This window comes from Monodon monoceros, unplaced genomic scaffold (genome assembly GCF_005190385.1).
Source record: "Monodon monoceros isolate NGI ecotype Baffin Bay Population unplaced genomic scaffold, NGI_Narwhal_1 Super_Scaffold_11, whole genome shotgun sequence".
In the NCBI taxonomy this organism is placed as follows: Eukaryota; Metazoa; Chordata; class Mammalia; order Artiodactyla; family Monodontidae; genus Monodon; species Monodon monoceros.
The window spans coordinates 68,784,411-68,806,012 of record NW_021703767.1 but is presented as its reverse complement, the minus strand read 5'-3'; the positions used below and the strand labels follow the sequence as shown (position 1 = coordinate 68,806,012).

The following is a 21,602-nucleotide window of genomic DNA, read 5'->3' as shown; positions in this document are numbered from 1 at the left end:
GCGGGGGCAGCACCCGGGCGCCCCCTGCGGGCGGCGGCGGCGGCTCGGCGGCGGCGGCGGCGGCGGCCGCAGCTGGCGGGACGGAGGTGCGCCCCCGTTCTGTGGAGCTGGGTCTGGAGGAGCGGCGGGGCAAGGGCCGCGCGGCCGACGAGCTGGAGGCCGGCGCCGTCGAGGAAGACGAGGGTTCCGGAGATGGCGGCAGCTTGGCGGGCTCGGGCGCGGGGCCTGGCGCGGTGCTGTCGCTGGGCGCCTGCTGCCTGGCACTGCTGCAGATATTCCGCTCGAAGAAGTTCCCGTCGGACAAGCTGGAGCGGCTGTACCAGCGCTACTTCTTCCGTCTGAACCAGAGCAGCCTCACTATGCTCATGGCTGTGCTGGTGCTCGTGTGCCTCGTCATGTTGGCCTTCCACGCGGCACGGCCCCCGCTGCAGCTGCCCTACCTGGTCGTGCTGGCGGCTGCCGTGGCTGTGATCCTCGTCATGGCCGTGCTCTGCAACCGCGCCGCCTTCCACCAGGACCACATGGGCCTGGCCTGCTACGCGCTCATCGCCGTGGTGCTGGCTGTCCAGGTGGTGGGCCTGCTGCTGCCTCAGCCGCGCAGCGCCTCCGAGGGCATCTGGTGGACTGTGTTCTTCATCTATACCATCTACACGCTGCTGCCCGTGCGCATGCGGGCCGCGGTACTCAGCGGGGTGCTCCTGTCTGCCCTCCACCTGGCCATCGCCCTGCGCACCAACGCCCAGGACCAGTTCCTGCTCAAGCAGGTAGGGGCCCACCTGGGCATAGGGACTGGATAGTGGGGTGCGCAGGCCTAGGCCTGACTCCAAAGAAAGGCAACCCACTTTCACCCTTTTAAAGTGGTGAAAAGAGCCAGAGAGACATGGCTGTGTCAGCTGTGTGGTGTCTTCTAGCCCCCGAACCCCCTCTGAGCCCCATCACCTTCCTCTACAAAAAGTGCTCTTGTATGTAATGTTCCCGCTGGTAGAAGACACACCAAACCTTAGCCATTATTGTAGGGATGCTAATGAGGAAGAGTTGGAGGAGAAAATGCTATGGAGAGGTCGGTCCCCTTCTCTTCCTGTGCTTCTGTCTCTGTATATAAAAGGCCCCCGACAAAAGTGGCTGGCCCCTGTAGCAGCCTCCCCGCTCCTGAGGGCCACTGATGGTTTGTTAACCGAATGTCCTGGATGAAGGGTAGGGGAGGGGAGACCCTGGGCGCCCCTTGCCCAGTCTTTGGGAGGGGAAATGATATAATCCTGCCAGTTGTCTGGGACTGGGGGTTCGGGAGCTGGAGATATTTCTGAACTTGAGGGAGGACTGACAAGTTTGTTTCATTTGTGAAAGTGCCCCAAGCCAAAAAGCTGCCTTCAGCAAAGGTGGGAAGGAACCTTTGTGTGTGGTGACGGTCCCCCTCCTGGCCTGAGCAGAAAGCTAGTGTTGGAAGTTGTGACCCCTTCATGTGGGTGCTCCTGGTTGTTGCTTATGGTGGGGGCTTTTAACCCTCCTGGGACGGGTTAGGCAAGCCTTGAACGGTAGGCTTAGGAGGAAATAAAACTTCTCCCTGGTTAACTGGTGACTCCCCAGAAGACTTGTGGGAGAGAGGTGTGCTTGCCATGGCGACCTTGGGTGAGACCAGCTCCTCTGACATGCACACCTTCTCCCCTTAGCGGTCCCCTTGTCTGTGGCTCCGTGGGCCTCATCCATTGGCCCCTGCTGAGCCTGCTTGGTTGCGGTGCAACCTACTTGGCTGTGAGAGTCAAGTGGGCCTTTGCTGCAGGCCAGTCTCCTGACTGTGGAACCTAGTGCATCCCCCGACCTCTCTCCAGGCAACTGCATCCTCTAACAGAACTTCTTAACTCTATTCCATTGTCATTGCCTTCCTCCTCCCCAGTTCTAGTGCCTTTTCTCAGACTTCAATCTTGTTGGGTACTGCGTCTTTCTTGAGGGGTTCTCCCGTGCCCCCTGGCTTCCTGGGTATCATACTCTCCCACAGGGAATACTGTGGGCTTCATGGCGCTGGGCTCTCGCTGCACCTCCAAGGTGCTCTGTGACTGGGAGCGAGGGAGCCTACAACCTCTCTGGGCCCCGGGTTCCTTGCCTAGTAAATGAGAGGCTTATGCATGCCCCTTCCAGTTCCAGCCCCTCTGTGCCAATCCTCACCTTCTGCAAGGAGCCCCTCCTTGCATTCCAGCCACACTGGCCTCTCCCTCTTTTGCATGGCCAACAATGGAGTCAGAGCCACAGAGTGGGGCACTTACTTATTCGCCAGTGCCCCTTGGTTTTATTCCCCATCCAATGTAAGCTCCTTGGATGCAGGAATCCTGAGGTGTGTGTTTTTCCTTCTCTACCCTCTCTCCCTTGTCTAGCACAGTGTAGGGTACTTAGTAGGGATTTAATAACTGCTTAACGATTTGATTGTGTTCCAGTGGGTGAAGTAGTTGGGCTTGTTGATGCTGACTTAAAGTTTTTCTGATCTGGGATCAGAAGGAAATAAAATCTTTAGAGATCAGCTTTGAACTTAAGAGAACAACCTATTGAGAGCTGGTTAAAAGAAAGTTAACTACTATTGTTAGTGCTTATAAAGGATCCAAATGTTTTGACCTGGGACCCAAGCTCTCACATGAGTATTATACCTTTGGGGGTTGTTCCTGGCTTGGATGGGAGGCAGGTTGCTTGGGTGGATATAGCTTTTCTACAGAAAGAAAGGCATGACATCCACATGGAGCAGCAGAGATTTCCAGGATCATTCAGAGTATTTACTGAACAAGACTTGGGACTCAGGGTCTGAGTATAGCCCTAGGAAATCCTAGATGTGTGATTTTAGGAGACTGGAGTCACATGCCAGGACAGGAGTGCTGATCTAGGGAGCTCCGTCTCCATCTTAGCATGAAGATGCCATTGCAGCAGCAAGAGTTGGCTGACTGACTTCCCCATCTAGTTCCTCAGGCCTGTCCCTCTCCCTTCTCTCCCCACCTCCACCACCTCCCACCCCATGCTTCTTTTACCCATTATGGTCTTCAGACCTTTCCTTGTCTATAGGCTTTTGGGTGGGTTTGCATTTAACTTCTCATGACCTACTCTGCTGAGTGTAGCAGAGCTTGTTAGGAATGGTCTACGATAACAGACTGCAAGCATTCTTTCTGTTTGACTTCAGAGAAAACTGTATCTTTTTTGGTTTGTATTTGACTTGCCTTTCTGATTATGTCTGATATAAACTTTGTATTTCTTGAGCAAACCCTATTGGATGGTGGGAAATTTTAGTGAGACAGTCGAGCATTACCCTCTGCCTCAGGTTACCCCAGAGCAGCAGGTGTTAGAAGATGGCTTGCGTTAGATTCCTTGTTCTTTTCTTTGGTGAAGATACACATCCAGGGAAATGGGGCAGCAGTATGCGGTCTCTAATGCGGGAGCTTTGGGAATTTGGGCCCTCAGGAAACTGTGTTGGCATTTTCCACTTCTCCTGAGAGGCTGGCCCCCTTGCTCCTACAGCCTAGATCGTCAACATCAGTATCTGATCTGGATTATTTTTTTCCCCTGGCCCCTCTTCTCTTTGGGGCTCTTCTTTTTGCTCCAATTAGGAGGAGAAACATGTAGTATCTCATCTGGTGCCTCTTGAGAGAGCGGAGAGGCAAGGTGGGGCAGCCCTTTTGGGGGATGATGTTTCTTCCTTTTGCTACATCTCCTGATCTAGCTCTTCCCCTGGTATTCATCCCCCTCCCCCTGCTCTTTTTATGTCCCTTCCTTTCTCTTGCCTCCCCCTTCAGTCCCCTGTTGTTCTCTGCCTACCTCTCCTCTCCTCTGCCTGCCTGCTTTTCTGCTTCCCCATCTCTTACTTCCCATTTGCAGCCTCTCAGCCTCGCCTTCTCTGCTCGCCTCACTGTCGTCTCCTTGGTGGGGTACAGTAGGGGCGTCACGGGTTGTTTTTTTCTCCTTCTTTGCCTGTTAGAAGTCCCTCTGCTACACCCATACCATAAATAACACTCAAGCATCTGCCAAACACATTCCTCACTTGTGTTAATAGGCTGCAATGATGCTGGAGCCTGTTGCCATGGCAACCTCATTTTTGTTTGACTGTATCCCACTCTGCTACATAAAGCCTCTGCATGCACTCACACACAAACAAGTACACTCACATAACTATTGCACATGCTTAACTATTAGAGATTATTTTGGAGAAAACATCTTTGGGCCCCATGGGGGTGGGCAGTCATTTGGCCAAGGAGATGAACGTCTCTGCTTGTCCAGTGTTACTCTAGGAGGTGATAATGGATGCGGGAGCTCTTTGAAAAGTAGAGAGTCCTGTTCAGATGTGGGGTATTATTCTGCAGCCACATTAAACCCACCTGACATGGTTTCTGAAAAGAAGATTCCGACCCTGTGTGGGTCCCCGTGAGCTTGGGAGTGCTGTCAGAGGTTGCCTTTGTGGTGTGGGCTGACCCATCCTTAACCAGCTATTATCAGCTCCTTCCTCTCTTCCCCCTAACCCTTTTGGAGAAAATCAGTGATTTCCTGCATTTCTGCCTTTGTGCCTGTTGGAACACACAACGGTCACCAGTTGTTCCAGAGATCAGAAAGGCACAGGTGCTGTGTGGGTGATGTTCTGTGACCATGAGCACGTGTGAGTGTCTAAACTGAGGAGTCTGGGGCTGGATGGGGGTGGGGAAGCAGACCAAGAAGTGACTGCTGTGGCTGCTGAGGGGTGGGTGCCTGGGTCCATGTGAGGGAGTGTGTCTGTCACGTGGGCTGGCCCCAGTGTGTACGTGCATGCATGTGCATATGGACGTGTGTGTGTGTGTGTGTGTGTGTGTGTGTGTGTGTGTGTGTGTGTATCTATCTGTCTGTCGTGTGGGCTGGCCTGGGTGGTGGAGGGGGGCCCAGGGAAGCCTTTGTGTTGACTTTGAAAGGAGATCATCACAGCTCTGTCCTGTTTATTCTCGGTTGGTGGCTGGCTTCCTATGGCTGTTTGCATTTCTGATTCTGGACCTTGATTGACTTTCCGACCTTGACCTCTGGCTCCTCAGGGAAATACCCTGGATGCACACGCCCCCCCCTTATCATAATGAGGCTGGGGGCTAGACTCGAGTGGTCAGCCCACTCCATGGAGTCCCATGGCTCCATGGAGTCCCACCCTTCCCTTTCAAAAACGCAAGCTGCCCACCCACTCAGCCATCCGGTGAGCCCCGTGGAGAGCTGGCCCCTCGCTCTGGAACTTGGTCCAGAGGCCTGTGCAGTGGGTTACTGTGTGCACTGCTCCAGCCACTGCCTCCCTGCCCACGGAGGGGTGGGAGGACGGGGTGGTGGTATGGAAGAGGACACACACTTTCACAACTCCGGGAATAGTCTGCCGCCAGTTACTTCCCCCATCACCCCCATTTCTGGAAGAGAGAAATCTGGCCATGGTGAACCCCAGCAGCAACGGCAGGCTGGGGTGGGAGGCGGGCTCTGAGTTTGTAGCCGGGGAGGGTCTGCTTGTCTTGCCTCGATGATAATTGTATTTGCCGATTATATTTGCTAATTATTTTCAATTATTATGTTGCCTTCTTCTCTATGCAGCGGGAAGGGGGCGCTTGGAGGGGAGCAGAAGCCTCTGGGGTGGGGGTTGAGCAGAGCTTCTAGATGGAGTGTCATCTTGTGGATCTCAGGGGTGCCTCACGGCCTGTGGGGGGGACTTCAGGAATGGCAGAGACCCAGCCGAGGAGCAGAACGATAAGCTGCTGTACTTGTGGCAATGTTGACTGTTAATAATTCAATCTAAGTTTTGATCTGGAGCAAGAGCATGAGGTCTGTGTGCTGTGCAACACGGAACAGTGTGCTCATGTGTGTCTATAAAGAGGACACAGACGATGTGTTAAACCCCAGCTCGGAAACCTGCCCAGCCTCACAGAAGAGTTTTAAATATCAGTGTAAAAGGCCTGGACAGAAGCTCTCCTGTGCAGACAGGCCCTGGCCACGGGTCACTCTGTCAGAGGGTGCAGCTGGCAGCAGAAGCAGAGCTGTGGCCCCTGCTGGGCCTGGCCTCGTGTTCTCCCGAGAGGTGCGGATGGAGCGCCCTCCTCGGTTCCAGCCAGGGGTGGGGTGAGTGTTGGGAGAGGGGACCGAGGTGGGAGCCTCTCTGTGACTGTACCAGTCTCTTGCTGGGTGACTTCCTGTCCACGGCTGTCCGATTGGCACCTCCGTTAACTTTATTTATCTTGTGGTGGGTCCAGTTTGTGGTCGTTTACTTCCCAGGAGCATCGCCTGTGTTGGGAATGGAAACAGTTTGCCCCAGGAGCTCCAATGTGCTGGTGCCCATAAATCCTTCGGGTGCAGTTACATAAGTCACACTTTAGTGTATCGTACCCTTCTTTCATCCCTGCCTGTGAGAGGTGGGGGGAGCTCGCTAGTGGAGGGCAGGATCAGTGTTGGTTTTTTGGTTTTTTAAAAAAATAAATTTATTTATTTATTTTTGGCTGCGTTGGGTCTTCGTTGCTGCGCGCGGGCTTTCTCTAGTTGCAGCGAGCGGGAGCTACTCTTCGTTGCGGTGCACAGGCTTCTCGTTGCGGTGGCTTCTCTTGTTGCGGAGCACGGGCACTAGGCATGCGGGCTTCAGTAGTTGTGCCTCGCGGGCTCTAGAGCACAGGCTCAGTAGTTGTGGTTCCTGGGCTTAGTTGCTCCGCGGCCTGTGGGATCTTCCTGGACCAGGGCTCGAACCCGTGTCCTGTGCATCGGCAGGTGGATTCTTAATCACTGCAACACTAGGCAAGTCCTAGTGTTGATTTTCTCTCCCAAACACGAAACTCCATGAAGATGATCGGAAAGCCCTACTTCCGCCCACGCCCCCCCCCCCATTTTCTCCAGGCAATGTCCAAACGTGGGGCAGGGGAGATCTCTCTTTATAACATTGTGAACAAAATCTAGGAGTTTCTAGTTAATGGACCATGAGCTTCATGTGGACCTGCATTTTGGTCTGGCTGTTAGAAAAGACCAGTGGGGTCTTGGTTAGGCTATGGGCATATCCGGTTCATAGGAAGATTGAGGCCAGATCTGAAATACTATGTTTGATTCTAGAATTTAGAGGAGGGTACCAGATTGGTAAGGGGACTGGAAACCTTGACTTCTGAGAGAACACTTGAAAGGGTGGGAGATGTTTAGCTGGGAAGACAGCAGACTGTACAAAGGTAAGAAGGCAGAGACATGGGCAAAGTGTTATTTATTGCTGGGATCCCTGTTGTCACATGTTAGAAGAGGGACTAAATTTATTTTCGGTTACTCCCAAGGGCAGAGTTGGGGCAAATGGGTGGAAACAGTAGACAGATTTCAGCTCCAGGTAGAAGATACCTTTCTAGCCTTTGGGGTTGCAGCCATCAAACCAGATGCCTCCTGAGGTAGCCAGCTGTGTCAGTGGTGGTGTTCAAGGGGAGACTGGACGGCTGACTGCCAAACTTGTTACTGAGGAAGTGGAAGGCTCTGCTTCCAAAGGTCTGGGGCGGGTCCCAGGAAGGGGTCTATTTTTTCAACAGCGTGGATTTAGTTTTCCAAGCTCTCCAGCTGATATTGTTGATCAACTCTTAGGTTTGGGATCATTGGCTAAGATAGCCGCTCAGGTCACACCCAACCCTCGGATTCTGTGGTTTCACGTCTTACCACAGCATGAATGCCTGCTGCAATCTGTTGGGGTGTCCTATCGTCATGCCCAGCTCAGCCTCTGTTTAAAAGAAAGTCACTGCAGACCTGCAGGCCCATTAGGAGATGTCCAGGTGGGGCTGGCAAGTGGACTGATGTAGGATGCAGAGCTGGAAGGCGATTGGTAATGGTGACATAGGGTGGGAAGGATGGCCCAGACCTGGACACATATTCTCCTCTCATCCTGCCTCCCAGCTGTTCCCATCCCCCAACTCTTGTTTGAGGCAAAGCAGTCTGTGGCTCAACACTGGTGGTGGTAGGAGTCAGCAGAAAGATGGACCTTAGTTTGACTCCTGGTTTATTCATTCATGTGGTAAGTGAATATGAAAAACACTGAGGATACCCCAGGTCCACAATGGATGGTACAGAACGTGGCAAGTGGGGAGACCAAGGGGTAGGCAAGAGGTCGGGAATTAGGAGATGGTTTGAAGGAGGAGGAGTAGGCTGTAAGGAAGGGAAGAGGAGATTGGAGCTGTGGGTATGGGGAGGGGAAAAGCTTGGAAGTGGGGGCAGGGATGCTCTCTGGGAACAATGGGATATAGTCACAGAAAAGGGGGGTAAACAAACAAACACCGGGGAGACAGTAATAGCTTTATTCTCTAGCCCAGCCTCATGTGTCAGCCTGGACACCGCCCCCCGCCCCCGACTCCCACACATACTTCTTGCTCTGAGAGCGTTATGAGCTGTTGCTTCTGGGCTTGAGGCATCCTGACCTCACACTTGGGTGGTCTCCTCTCCCTTCCCGTTAGGGGCTCCCTAGGGGTTATCACACAGATCACCACAGTCCCACTTGGCTCTTGGAAGGGGTCCTGAGGGACCTTGGTGCGCGACACGTAGTAGGTGCTCGGTGAGAGTTTGAATGAATGAATGAACGGGTGGTGGGGTGGGTGGGCAGCTGCATGCAGACTCTCAGCTGTACCGAAGTGCTAGACCAACACCTCCACAGAAGGAAGCGATACAGCTCGGCTTGGAAGCCTATTTTGGTGGATTGTTATCCTACACTCTGAGCGGGGCTTCCAAAATCCCTCCTGCTGCAATTTAAAACGTGTGCCTTCTTGGAAACAGAAAGCTGTTGCCTGGCGCTGCCGGTACTATATCCCTTCACAGATTTGAAAACCATTATTAAGTCATTCTTTCAGCCTTTTCCCCATTCATTCAGACAACAACCGTTTATTAGATGCCTACAGTGTAACAGGCACTGTGCTAGACCCTAAGGGTCCAAAAATGACTCAGCCTGGGTCCCAGCGCCCAGCATTGCCTTTAGCCCAGATGCTCCCAGTGACTGTCCTTTGGAGGGTTGTTAATAGATGTTTCACATACACACATGTCAAATAAATTTAAGAAATACTGGGTTAAACTGAATTCTTTATCGTAGAACTTTAAAGCTTTTAATGTGTTAACATGCGGTAGAATTTGCCAAGAGGAGGCTATTGCATGAAGCCTTTATCAAACATATTTGACCCCAGAACCAGTTTTTGAAGGAACATAACAGAGGCATTAGTGTTTGTTGGAACTCCTTTTGGGACACACTGCTTCAGGGGCTGGGAGAATCGTTGAAATTTCTCAGGGTCCAGCCCCCTGCCTCTGGGGTAGGCTAGGCAAAGTCATCTAGATGGGGGCATTTGTTTGTTCGGGGGCTTTCCTCCCTCAAGAAGGAGATTACTCAGCTTGCATTGGCTGGCTCCCTGTTTTAAAGTCTCATTCTGCATCTGCATCTGAAATCCTTTATAAAGTAAGATGATGGGGCTGGGAGGGACCAGCGAGATGCCTCCTTTATCTAGTTTCAGTTTCCTTTAGGGGTTTTCTGCTGTCATTAGACAAAGGAGCCTGTTGGGCTCTGTATATGACTTTTGGTGGGGCTGGGCGCCATGCACTGAGGGCATGGCCCATGGGGAAGTCGTGATGGGCCATTTCAGAGCATCCTTCTTCCCCACATTTTCTTTGTATCCTTTGCACTCCCACCCTCCAAAAGGAGGAAGACCTTAAAGAATATTGATTATGAACAATGAGTATATATTGAGTTTTTGTTGTAAGCCTGGCACTGGGCTAATCCATTACATATGTGACCTCATTTAATCTTAATATTAACCCTTTGAGAAAGATATTTTTATCCCTATTTCAGGGCTGCAGAAAATGGGATAAGAGAAGGTAAGTAACTTCCCCAAGGTCACTCAGTGAGTGAGCATAGCAGATGGTTCAGCGCCCGCCCGTATTCCCTGGGCATGTACCTTTCTTCTCTTGCCAGCCAGAGTGCCAGCTGTCAGCACCTGAGGGCTTTCTCTGGCCCTGAGCCTCTCTGCCTGTTTGTGGGACAGGTCAGAAGTGCTGGGGAGGGAGTGCCCATCCCTAGAGCAGTCCTCAACCAATGACTGTTGGGAGCTGGTGGATAAATACCCCAGCTCCCTTGACCCTGGTGTGGGGGGAGTATAACTTTGAGACAAGCCTTCTCTGTTGGCTTCTAGTCCTGCAGAAGGATTCAGCTCGGTTGCCCACAGTGGTATAGGCGTGAAAACATTTCTTTTTCTTTTCTTTTCTTCCCCTTCCTCCCTCCCTCCCTCTTTCCCTCCCTCCCTCTCTTCCTTCCTCTCTTTCTTTTTTTTTTCTTTCTTCCCTTCTTTGTCTCATTTCTCCATTCCCTGTCTAATGTTTTCTGGGGTCACCTCCCAGGTAAACCACTTCTTTCAAACCCTTGTCTCAGGATCTTTTTCCAGGGACAATCCAGATTGAGAGTGGAGAAGCTGGAATTCTAATCTGGGTTTGACTTGAACACTAGGGAGGGGAGTGGCCGCTTTGCTAGGGCAAAATGCATCAAGTGCAGAACTCTGTGGCAGAATCAGAACCCTAGTCCTGCCTGGCCCCTCACTCCTATCTGATAACATATTTTGTCACCAGTAGAGTGGTTTCTGGACTAGTGGAACGGTGTGAAAATTTAAAAACTATATACATATTTTTTGTTTATATATATATATATATATATATATTTAATTTCTGCTTCTTAAAAATGTATGACTTTTGTCACCTAGACAGTGGCTCAAATATCAGCCAAAGACTCAAATACTTGGACACCTGATTAACATTTTATAGAGGACACAGGACTTTACCACGTGTGATCTTACTTGCTTCTCATGACGGCTCTGAGGAGGTGATGAGTTAAGAAGGTGCAGACATTGGCTTTTGGGCCCAGGGGCCCAGGAGAAGTCCCTGGTTATACGGTCCTGGCTGAGTGGCCTTACTCTCGCTCAGTCAGTTCCCTGACTGACAGGATCTGTTGTTGGGTGCCGATAAGGTAATGCACGCAAGAGCACTCATAGTTACAGACCTGTGCTGCTGGTATTGTGTTGGAGAGGAGGAAGTAGGGGTTCAGAGAGGTTGAGTGACCTCACTCAGGTCACACAGCCAGTTAGCTTAGGAACTGCTATACAAATCCAGATCTCTGACTCCAAATCCAGTGCTCTTTTCACATTTGGACCCAGCCCTGAGTCCATCCCATGGTGCCTAAATTAGAAGGCACAGCTGCTATCAAGCAGTTGTCTTGGGTGGTTGTGGAATGTGCGGTTTCTTATTTGTGATGCCTTCCTTCCCACGTGGTGTCTGGCTCAGATGGGCGTTAAATGATTTGTCATTTCCTGAGCCTGCAGTCATGCTGCGAGCGGGGGCAGCGCTGAAGTGTTCAGGGGGCACCTGGGATCAGATGTTTACCTGTGAAGAGCCCCCGCGCGGTCTTCTGGATGCGTGAGGAGGGACCGAGACCCAGGAGATGGGTCAGACTCAACGCTGGGATAGCTCAGGTCTGGGTGTGAGGCTGCCTCGTGTCCAGGCTTCTGGTGGTGTACATGGAACAGGGGTGGGAAGGAGGTGGCTGGGGACACACATCAGGATCACTTCCTGGAGGTCAGACCTGGGGTCTTTCTGTAGAGTTGCATCTAGTAGATGGTGCAGTTTAGCGCTTACTCTAGGAGGTCTTTATTTCGTTTATTTATTTATTTGGCCATGCCGTGATGCACGCAGGAGTCTAGTTCCCCGATCAGGGATCCAGCCCACGCCCCCTGCAGTGGAAGCGTAGAGCCTTAACCACTGGACCGCCAGGGAAGTCCCTCTAGGACGTCTTTAGAGCCCAGCTCCCCACAACCATCAACATCCTAAAAAGTACCCCAAACATCCTGCTTCAAATCCACTTCTGTCCTTGTCACTCTTCTCAAGAAAACTAAAGGAAAATGTAACTCCTACCCAAGTGCAATTCTTTTGCTAAGTGGATTTTCAAGGTTTTATTTTCGCATTCTCTTTTGGGGATGGGAAGGCTGTTTATTTGTTCACTTAACATGCCCAAGCCCCCAGTCTTCCTCTGGCCAAGTCCCTTTTCCTGTAAGCATTTCACCACGCCATCTGGGAGGGACCCAGCCATCCTGACAGCCTCCCAGCGGGTAACACCAGCTCGGAAGTGCCTTGGCTCTGACATCTCAGCCAAGGAGGCTGCCGAGGGAGAGGGATCATCACTGAATCCCAGGTGAGCAGGGTAGGCTTGTACCCCTCCCTGCCGAGGGAGAGGCGCCCTGCCTTTGCAACATCTGACACTCTGCATCTAACATCTGAGTCACTCTGAAACACCCTCTTCTTTTTCTCTGTAGCACTCATACTGATTTATAATTTTATCTCTGTAGGTTTATCTCTCTGTCGTTCAGCTTGACAGTCAGCTCTCTGAGGACAGGGGCCTTGTCTGTTTGAATACTCAGATATTTACTGAATGTTACTGACTTTCCGACCGCTACTGCCCAGCACTGTGGGAAGAAGGTGGACAGTTCCCATTCTCAGGTTCTACAGGGAATGCTGACTCTTGGCAGCCAGGGGTCCCTCATGGTGCCCCCTCCCTGGACCAAGGCAAGCTTGTCCTCCACTGGCAAGGGGCTCTGGGCCTGGGGGTGTGGTCTTAGAAAATACTGCTTTCCACCTTTGCCCTCCCTCCCTTGGGTTCCCTACTGGTCTGTTGGGTGATGTCAGGAAGGGTCCCTGTTGCCCCCATTTGCCTCTTTCTCCCATCCTTGGTCTCCTTTCTTCTTCTCAGCTTTCTTCTGGTACCTTTTTCCTCCTCCTGAGTCCTCCCACTTCCCTCTTTCCAGCTGTAAGATGTGGGAAAGACCTCAGAGACTTGCCAAGAGGCAAGTTCAACTGTAAGGACAATAAATATAAGCCTGGATAACTTCACAAATTCCAAACAGTATTCTTCATTCTTTTCAAAGCAATCCCATGAAACGGCAGTTCTCACCGTGCGTTATAAACTTCCTTATGGTTGATTGCCCTGTATTACAGTGCATGTGTCAGCTCCCTTTTTCACCTCAAACGCCCAAGGCTGAGACTTCAGCTTTTGGGGTGGGTTAACCTCCAGTCACCCTACGGAGCTTAAGGCGTGGGAGGTGAAGGCACATCTAGGAGTTTTTACATAACCCCGGTATCCAGGCTCATCTGGGGTGGGCCTGGGCACCAGCATTTTGGAATGCTCCTGCTGATTCTGATGTGCCCAGGGATGAGAACTACTGTCCTGAGCCACCCTTCATCAGCAGAGGGCTCACAAGGATGACGCCGAGTCTGATTTATGGCTGTATTGAAAGGGAAGTTGCCTATATCGAAAGGGGTTTATTGTGGTGATTCAGTAAAGAGCGATGGCCACTAAAAATTATTACAGGCATGTAATAGGGGGAGAAAACTTGGTTGGTGTAAAAAACCTTGTCAGGCAAGGCTGTGGCTCAGTATACTTATGTTCCTCTTATCACCAGCAATTAGTCCCAAACAGGGCTCGATAAATGGATTAGTGCAGTGCTATAATAACTGCAAGGATATTTTAGAAAATGAGTGCTATACCATGTGTTCAGTGGAGCCATCTTAGCAGAGCAGCAAATCTCACCCAACGTTCCTGACGGCCTCTTAGCTACAAACAAATGCCTAGTGATCAGTGTGAGCTCTTCCGTTCTCTCTTTTTTATGTGGTATTTCCCTTTTGAATAGGAGAAATTGTACATTAGTCTTTGTGAGTCTCCCTCCAACTAGAATGTAAACTAGAAAATGTCTGTAGGAGATGCTCAATAAATATTTGTTAAAGGAATGAGTGAATTTGCTCACAGCAGGTAAATAGCAATGTGAGTCCAGCACTAATACCGCCATTACTTTTTCTTCGACTCTTAAGCTCATGAAACATGTAAGGAATTATATAGTTAGTGACTCCCCATTTGCACGTATTGTTATCAGCATGTGTGGCAAAGACTAAAAGAGTGAAGAAAGGTGATGTGTAGGGTGATGAAGAGATGGAGCTTGCACCCTGAAAGGATTTCCTTCCTGTGCACTTTGAAGCTACTTCTTTCCTAGCACCTTTGGCTAGAAGGGTACAGGATTCTGCTGTAGCGCTTGTGCTCTGGGGGGACTGAGAGATGCACATGAAATCAGGGTCCATCTGAGGACTTGGAAGGATTGAAAATCACCAGGTGTGTGGGCTGAGGCCTGGGAAGCATCCCTATCCAGCACCGAGAGACATCCTTGGGTTAAATCCTCTATGAAAGGCCATATAGTGGATTACGACGTGGTCTTTTTTGGAAAAGGGTTATCTGGGGAGAGTTAATTTTGGATTTTGCTTTACATTTATTTTTAAAGTGGAATATTTCTCCGGCATTGATGACAATGGCCTAGAAAAGCCAGTTAGTCACCATCTGACATCTTCCCCGTGTGGGGTGTTTGCTGCCCCTGCTTCTTTCCCACCTGATGTCTCTGGGGCTGGTTTAAATCCTCTCCCTCGGGGGCCTCTGGGGTGATTTCACTGGCAAACAGATGTATAGGGAAGTCCTGCTGGTCTAAGTGATGCCATCCTCTGCTCTGATCCTGGGTGACAGGGAGTGGCCCCTGGCGCTGCTCTTTGCTTCTCCTTGGAGGGGGCGATGGCATCCAGGTGAGGCCTTACCCTGCCACGTCCAGGTCTGTAAGACTGGTTCCAGCCTGTGTTCTCCAGTAGTTTTTTTGTTCTTTAATTTTACTCTGTATAGTCTGCAGGGAGTAAAAGGAAAATCACCCAAAGCCTGTATTTAAAGAGCAGACTGGGTTTCTCTTAAGGGATCAAAAATATATGGACTGTTCCATCTCATCTCCCCTAGGGTCATCTCTGGTTCCACTGTGGAGCAGAAAGAGGGTCTCAGGGCAGACGCTGGAGCCTCTGTACTGTGAGGGGGTGGAAGGCGGAGGGAGGCACTGGGAGAGGTGACAGAGGCGGCATCCCTGCAAACTCAGTTGAGAGGTGGGGAGAAGGGCCAAGGCTGGCCCTGGAGTGATGTGCAGGGCATTTTCTGCTGGATCTTCACACCCCCAGTTGTAATTCATCTGAGAGGGACAACTCTAGGCCTGGAGGGAGTAGGGCAGTGGCTGTGGGCAGGTGAGCTCAGAGGACCTGTTGCAGTTGAGTGAAGGTGTAGAGTAGGGCACAGAGGCTCAGAGCCTTGGATCTCCAGGAAGCCAAGAAGCCACCGGGCCAGCCACACGCAGGTGCCATATGCCACCCTGACTTCTCCCACCTGTTCCCACCCCCTTGTGCAGCACCGCCCTTCCAGGTAATGGGTATCAGGTGGTCTCAGAAGTGCCTCCCTTCGTGTTTGCGTGAACTCTGACCTCTCCAGGCCCCCAGAGTGAAAAGCCTGGGGAATCTACCTTACTGGCAGGTGGGAGTGGGCAGGGCCAGGTTCCTGGGCTCCTGCTTTGAGGAGAGGAGGGCTTTGGGATCTGCCTCCATCCAGGGCTGGGGAGGGGCTGAGCACAGGCACTCCCTGGGGAGGGGGGCACTCCTCCTTCTTCCTTTTCTCCAGGGACCCCTCTGGACTTGGAGGTGTCCTGATAGTAGGGTGGGCTGTCCACTGGGAACAGCAGCTCTTTCTTTTCCATTCACCAGTCTTTGCTGCAGTCCTGATGAAGCCCTGGGGCCCTGGGCATGGGGAGGAAAGAGGGGGCTTTGTCCTTCCCCTGGGGGAATGTTCAGTCTGATGGAAATCTTTTGCCTTTCTGAGATACCCAGCTTAAAGATAGGACAGTGTTGCTAATTCCTACCATTTATCATGCACTTACTGTGTGCCAGGAAGCGCTGAGCACTTGGTAGCTTATTTGATCCTCGTAATCTCCCTTTAGGTAGGTGTTGCTTTTTTTTTTGAAGAGGATAATTTATAGATGAGAAAATTGAGGCCCAGAGAAGGTAAGTGGCTCCTGTAAGGTTGTACCTTTAGAGAGCGGTACAGCGGGCTCCAGAGCTCGTGCTCTCAGCCGGTACACCAGCAGCTCCCAAAGTAGTGTGTGCAAGGACTCTCCATGAAGTTTATTTAAAAATCAATTCCTGGGCCCCTTGTCAAGAGAGTCTGATCCAGTAAGATTAAGGTGGACCCCAGGAATCTACATCTTAAGTAGGCCCCCTAAAATTTGAGGTAGGTGCCCCAGGGACACAGTTGCACCCTCCAGTGCCTCCCCAGGTGGAGAAAGGATTGAGGCTGAAGTGATGGGGGGCGGTGCCCGGCCACCCGCAGAGACAGAGGTTTCTGTGTTGACTTCCCCAGGAGGTAGCTGGGGAAGGCAGAATGAGATGGTTAGACTGAGGGTAGGAGGTCCCTTTCTGCTGAGCCTGTGCCTGGTGGGTCTCAGGGGGCAGAGCTGGAGGAGGCTTTTGGAAGAACTGAGGGAGAGACTCTAATCTGGGGGGTGGGAGCTGGGAAGTGGTCCGGGAGAGAGCACGTGTCAACTGCCAGAGAAAGGAGGCAGACAAAGGGATTCTCAGATGATGGCAGGGACGCCGGCTGTGACATTGCAGGCGCAGAAGTTTTGGCCGGGAGACATCTGCGCCTGCCTCAGTTTCCTCATCTGGACAACGCAGATCAGACATTCTCTGAAGGTCCTTCCAGTGTGTACATTAACGGGGGCACTGGGCCCAAATGAGAAAGGACTTCACTCCAGAGACCTGGATGGGGAGCAGAATGGGGACGAAAATGATACAACCCTGGGGGGACTGAGAGTCACACGGCCCGACAGTGCATGGCCCTCATGGTCCTTGTCCATTGATCCTCCCAGTCAGAGTCCCTCCAGCTCCTCGAATTCGGCATGTCCCCAAACAAAATTCGTCATGATCCCTAAATTGGCTTTATTTTTGTCATGTCAGTTCTCTCTTTGCCTAGGTAGTGGTGTTAGATGTTTGCTGGACTGAATTATTTAACAATATCTACCATGTGTTAGGCACTGGGAAACGAAGAGGAAAGAGCTGCAGACCCTGCCCTCAAGAGCAGGCCTGTGCATTGTGCCTCCCATACGCCTGACTCTGTTCTAAGAGCTGTATTTTGTTCCGTTAACTCATTTAATCCCCACAACAGCCCTAGGAGGTGAACACTGTTGTTGTCACCCCCATTTTGCAGGTGAGGACACTGAGACTGGCAGGTTAGGTAACTGGCCCAAGCTCACACAATGAACCGGGCAGCCTGGCTCCAAGTCTGGGCTCTGACCTCCCAAGTGCAGTGGACAGACGGGCACTCACACCCTCTGGGCGCAGCATGGCACCTGTGGTTTTGGCAGCAGAGATAGCATGCAGCCTATACCAGGGAGGGAATGGGAAGAGGTATGTGGCAAAGGTGAGGCTTGTAGTATGTGGACTAGGCTGGGAAGAGTATAGATTTCTGGGCCAAGGGGGTTGCATTTTTTGGAGGCAGTGGGGATCTCCAGAAGGTTCTCATGGCCCCACCTGTATTTGGAAAGGTGACTCTAGTGTGTGGATCTGGAGGGAGCAGGCTCTTGGAAGAGGGAGAGCTGGTGCCGAGTGCAGAGGCTGCTGCCGTTGTCTGGGGAGGCTGGAGAAGTCCCAGGGGTGCTGGGGGGTTGAGGGTCAGGGCCTTTCCCTATTAGTTTCTCCTTGCCTTGGTTACCAGTGGTGCCAAACCCACAGCCTCGTGCTCCCTAACTAGGAGACCAGCTCCCCAGCCTCCGGGAACTAGATACCATCTTTTTCCCAGGGGACCTGAGGTGGCTCCTGAGGGCCCTCCTCCTTACCTTTTCTTGGGCTTTAAATATCCCATGTCAGCCTCCTCTCCTCAAATGCCCGGGGCTCTGCGTTTATCTAGGTGTTAAGCGCCCAGACATTCAACCTCTGAGCTCCTCCTCCCTCTGGAACCCGGGAACCCCCACCCCAACCAGCTCCGTTGCCCAGAGATCTCAAGTCTCTGAGAACTTCATCTCTCTCTGGGCCACTGGCATCCTGGCCACCCTGACCCCCAGCAGAGCTCCTGGTGCTCCTGTAGGCCCAATATGACACCCTCCACGCACTGCCCCTTCTCGGGGGCCACTTGACAAAGTGCACATTTAAGCCCCTTGTTCATTGCTTGCCTGCTTCCCCTCCGCCACTAGAACGTCAGCTTCCCCAGGCAGGGACTCCTCATGCTCATGGCTGTGTTCTCTGTGCCTACATGGTTCACATCCCAGCTCCGCCATGTCCCAGCTGTTCCTCCTTGGCAGGCTCCTTGTCCTTTCTGAGCCCAAGTGTACTCCCCAAAATGGGATATAGTAAGAATTGCTGCCCCTGAAGGTTGTGTTGACCATTCTACGTGATGATGTATGCAAAGCACTTAGCACAGGGACTGCCAAGAAAAACGCCCTCCGTAAATGACCTGAGGTCTGTCCTGGCTACGTATAAGCTTTCAAATTCCCACACATTACAGGAGAGCCTAGTGTTTCTCTTGAAGGCCTTTGTGTTTGGACAGCAGTAAACAGGGTAGGAGAAAATTGCATTATATCCGCAAAGAAGGCTGACTGGAGGAAGGACTAGGTCCTGGGCCATGGGTTTTCCCCCCACCCCTGCCCCATCCTTATGCTGGCTGCTGGCCACCAAGGTCCAGCACAGACTGTCCAGGAGTGAGGCAGCCTCTAGAACTGACTGGGACCAGCCTGGGAGCTGGAGCCAGGAGTGCCCTGGGTGAGTGTGAATGGGGGATGGGCTCAGCCAGGTCCCCCTGAATTTGGGGGTGGCTGTAGCTGAGGGAGGCTGCAGGGATGTGACCAGCATCCTCTCCAAGGACCATTCTAGAGAGGCCAGTAAATAAACTGAGGACGGTTTTGAAAGGGTTGGAACCACTAGGGAAGAGAACGGGCAAACGTCTGCTTTTCCCAGATTTGCCTCCTTCTGTAACTTCATTATGACGTGCACACCCAGCACAAAGGGCAACAAAAGCACGCTTGCACCCCAGAGGCGTCAGGGCGGAGAATGCTCAGAGCAGGTGAGGTCTAGAGAAGGGCCTGAGAGAAATCAGATGAGACCCTTGAGGGATCTGGCCGAGGTCGAGCGACAACCAGGACATTGAGTCAAATCCCTCGCCCCCAAGTGAGTGTTTAGGTGGGGCAGGGCCCATGCCCAGGGCAAGAGATTGTGATGATGTCCAGAATATTCCCCCAGCTGGTTGGACCTTTGGGACTGGACACAGGGCTGGCCAGCTGGGTGGACCGTAGGAGGACTGCTGGCACGTGGCCTGCCGGCTTTCTGCCCATCCGTAATCTTGTGTGCCCCTGACTGGGCCCCTTCTCTCCAGGGCTGTTACCCTCACACTGAGCGAGGGGCCCCCTGCACCTGGGCTGCACTTAGGATGTGTGGGGAGGGGCTGTGCCAGAGCCAGAAACCGCAACAGCCCCTGATCCTGGCTAATGGAGGCGGTCTTGAAATGGACATTTTTTTCTTTTTGGCTAAATTAACATTTGGCATTTCAGGGTGCTGGCCCAATGCCCGGCCACTTTGGCCTTCTGCCTGTCAGCTCCTTTGAGGCTATTTTTGCCATTCACTTATTTATTAACTATTATTGCTCCCCAGGACAGATGGGCGTGCGCACGCACACACGCACGCACACACACACGCACACACACACCCTTCAACCCAGAGCCCATTGGAAAAGCCATCCTGCGCCCACCAGGCTGAACATGGGATGCAAAAGGGGGAAATGACCAAAAGATGGTCTCTCTGAGTCAGGGTGGAGGAAGGGCTGTGGGGGTGATGGGAGACAGCGACCTCCCCACGCTCATCATTCCCCAGAAACACCTCCACCCCCAAGCCATTTCTGTTCCCCTTCTTTCGCTCTCAGGGGTGTTCAGCCCTGGGAAGGAGCCACGTGGGAGGGGATTGTGGATCCTGCCTGAACCATCTTTCCAGAGAAATCAGCAGGGAGACATGGGAGATCTAAGGCCTCCTTGCTAGGAGGCAGGAGAGCCCTTGCTTCCTTCCTACAGGAGGCCTGCTTTTCTGCCCTGCTCCACCAAACCCTCACCTTCCAGAGGAGGGAAACTTGGCTTCTGCCTTCAGAGAGCTCCCAGCCTGGTGGGGACAACCGTGGGCTCTGGTCTTGAGACGAAGAGGTGCCACTGTCTGAGAGCAGAGAGCATCAGGAGGAACTGGCCTCCGTTGAGGGGCAGCGTGCACATGGCCCTGACCACCATTTGATCCCTCTGAGAGCAGGTTGCTGGCAGCAGAGCAGGCGCCAGCCCCGCCACCCACACAGACCTGTGTGCAGGGCACTGCGTGCATGGTGTGAGATGATCCCCACACTTGCGTCCAGTCTCCTTGCCTCAGGGCCAGCTTGTCTGCTCTGAGGCTGGGGCCCTGGCCATGTTCCCTCCCCCCGACAGCCTTGACCCCGGGACTCCCAAAGGCCAGCATGGGACCAACAGGAGAATAGAATGAGCGATAGGGACCTTCCTGCTTCCTTCGGCTGCCTGGTGCCTTACCTGGGCCTTGGTGTGTGCTTGTGAGAATTGCGAATGATGCTTTTGCCGTGTCCAAGGCAGTGAGTGAGGGGATCGGGGGCTGGAGTGGTGGCGACCAGGCCTGAGTCCCGGGATGGCTCCCTCTTTTCTCCCACTCAGCTGGCGAACCCCACCCTTCCCGTCTTAGGGCACGTGCCATCCACTTTCCTCATCCTCAAGACCCCTTTCTTGGCCTCAGGAAGACACTGCACTCCTGGGACTGGATACTTACCGCAGAGGGACTGCCAGCTGCCGGGCTATGTCCTGTGGGGCTTTTCTGCCTTGGGACTCAATGCCAGCCCTCTCGGAGTCAGGGAACTCCTTGAGGGCAGGGGCTTGCCCCTTCCATCAGACTGGGAGTGAGGCCAGGGTCTGCATTTCCTCTGCTGAGACTCGGAGCTCCTGAGGACAAGGACTGTATCTCCCCCATCAGACTGGGAGCTCCCTGAGAATGGGATCAGGGCCCTCTTCCACCACTCAGGACCCAGTTCCTGGCTGTGGGACACAAAGGTGCGCCTGGGTGCCTGGAAAGAGGGTAGAATGCTGGGGAGCCACACAGCCTTAGCTGGGGATATGGAAGATGAGAAACTTCCCATCTCCCTGCAGGAAGTCAGAGGCAAGAATTCCATCCCCTTAATCAGGAGCTTCCCTCCACTTCCCCTTGTTCCCAGGGGTGGGGTAGGGATGGGTTTTATAGCTGGGGTCGGGGGCAGGATTTCACAAGCCTGAGAGCCAGTTGGGCACTAAAGGTTTGTGCTAATAAGCTCAGGGCAATCCGAGAGGCAGGCACAGGTGTGGAACAGGTGGGCAGTCAGAGAGGGCTGGGCTGGCGCCCCTGGTGGCCTTAAGACTAAGTGCCCTTTTGAGCTGCTGCCTCGTGCGACCTACTCCTGAGCTGAGGGCCAGGGCAGCCCCGGTCACTGGCCTGTCCCCTCCTCTGAGGTGCAGGGAAGTATCATCTCCTTGTCCTCGAGGTCAGTGCTGATGCTTCTCCCCGGGAGGGACGGTTGGGAAGTCCTCTCTGGTCTGTGCATCCAGACTGTGCCAACCCCTGACAGACTGATGTATCTGTGTCTGTCTTTCTCCCCTACTTGATAAGGGACCATCTCATTAATTTGTGTGCTCGCGCCTCTCCTGGACTCAACCCTTGGTCTCTTCTGGAGTGCAGTA

General features: G+C 52.7%; 1 protein-coding gene across 3 annotated transcripts in view; it reads left to right on the top strand.

The window, feature by feature from the left end:
• ADCY5 (adenylate cyclase 5) overlaps window positions 1–21,602 on the top strand; it is a 155,839-nt gene that overhangs the window by 1,308 nt on the left and 132,929 nt on the right. For 2 of the 3 annotated variants that reach the window (XR_003792385.1, XM_029214842.1), the window contains exon 1: window positions 232–764. Coding sequence is in view for 2 of the 3 variants with exons in the window: in XM_029214842.1 (XP_029070675.1) it covers window positions 360–764 (405 nt within the window). In the remaining variant the exon portion in view is untranslated. Of the gene's footprint in view, window positions 765–21,602 lie in introns of all 3 variants that reach the window. The other variant, XM_029214843.1, reaches the window with a different exon arrangement.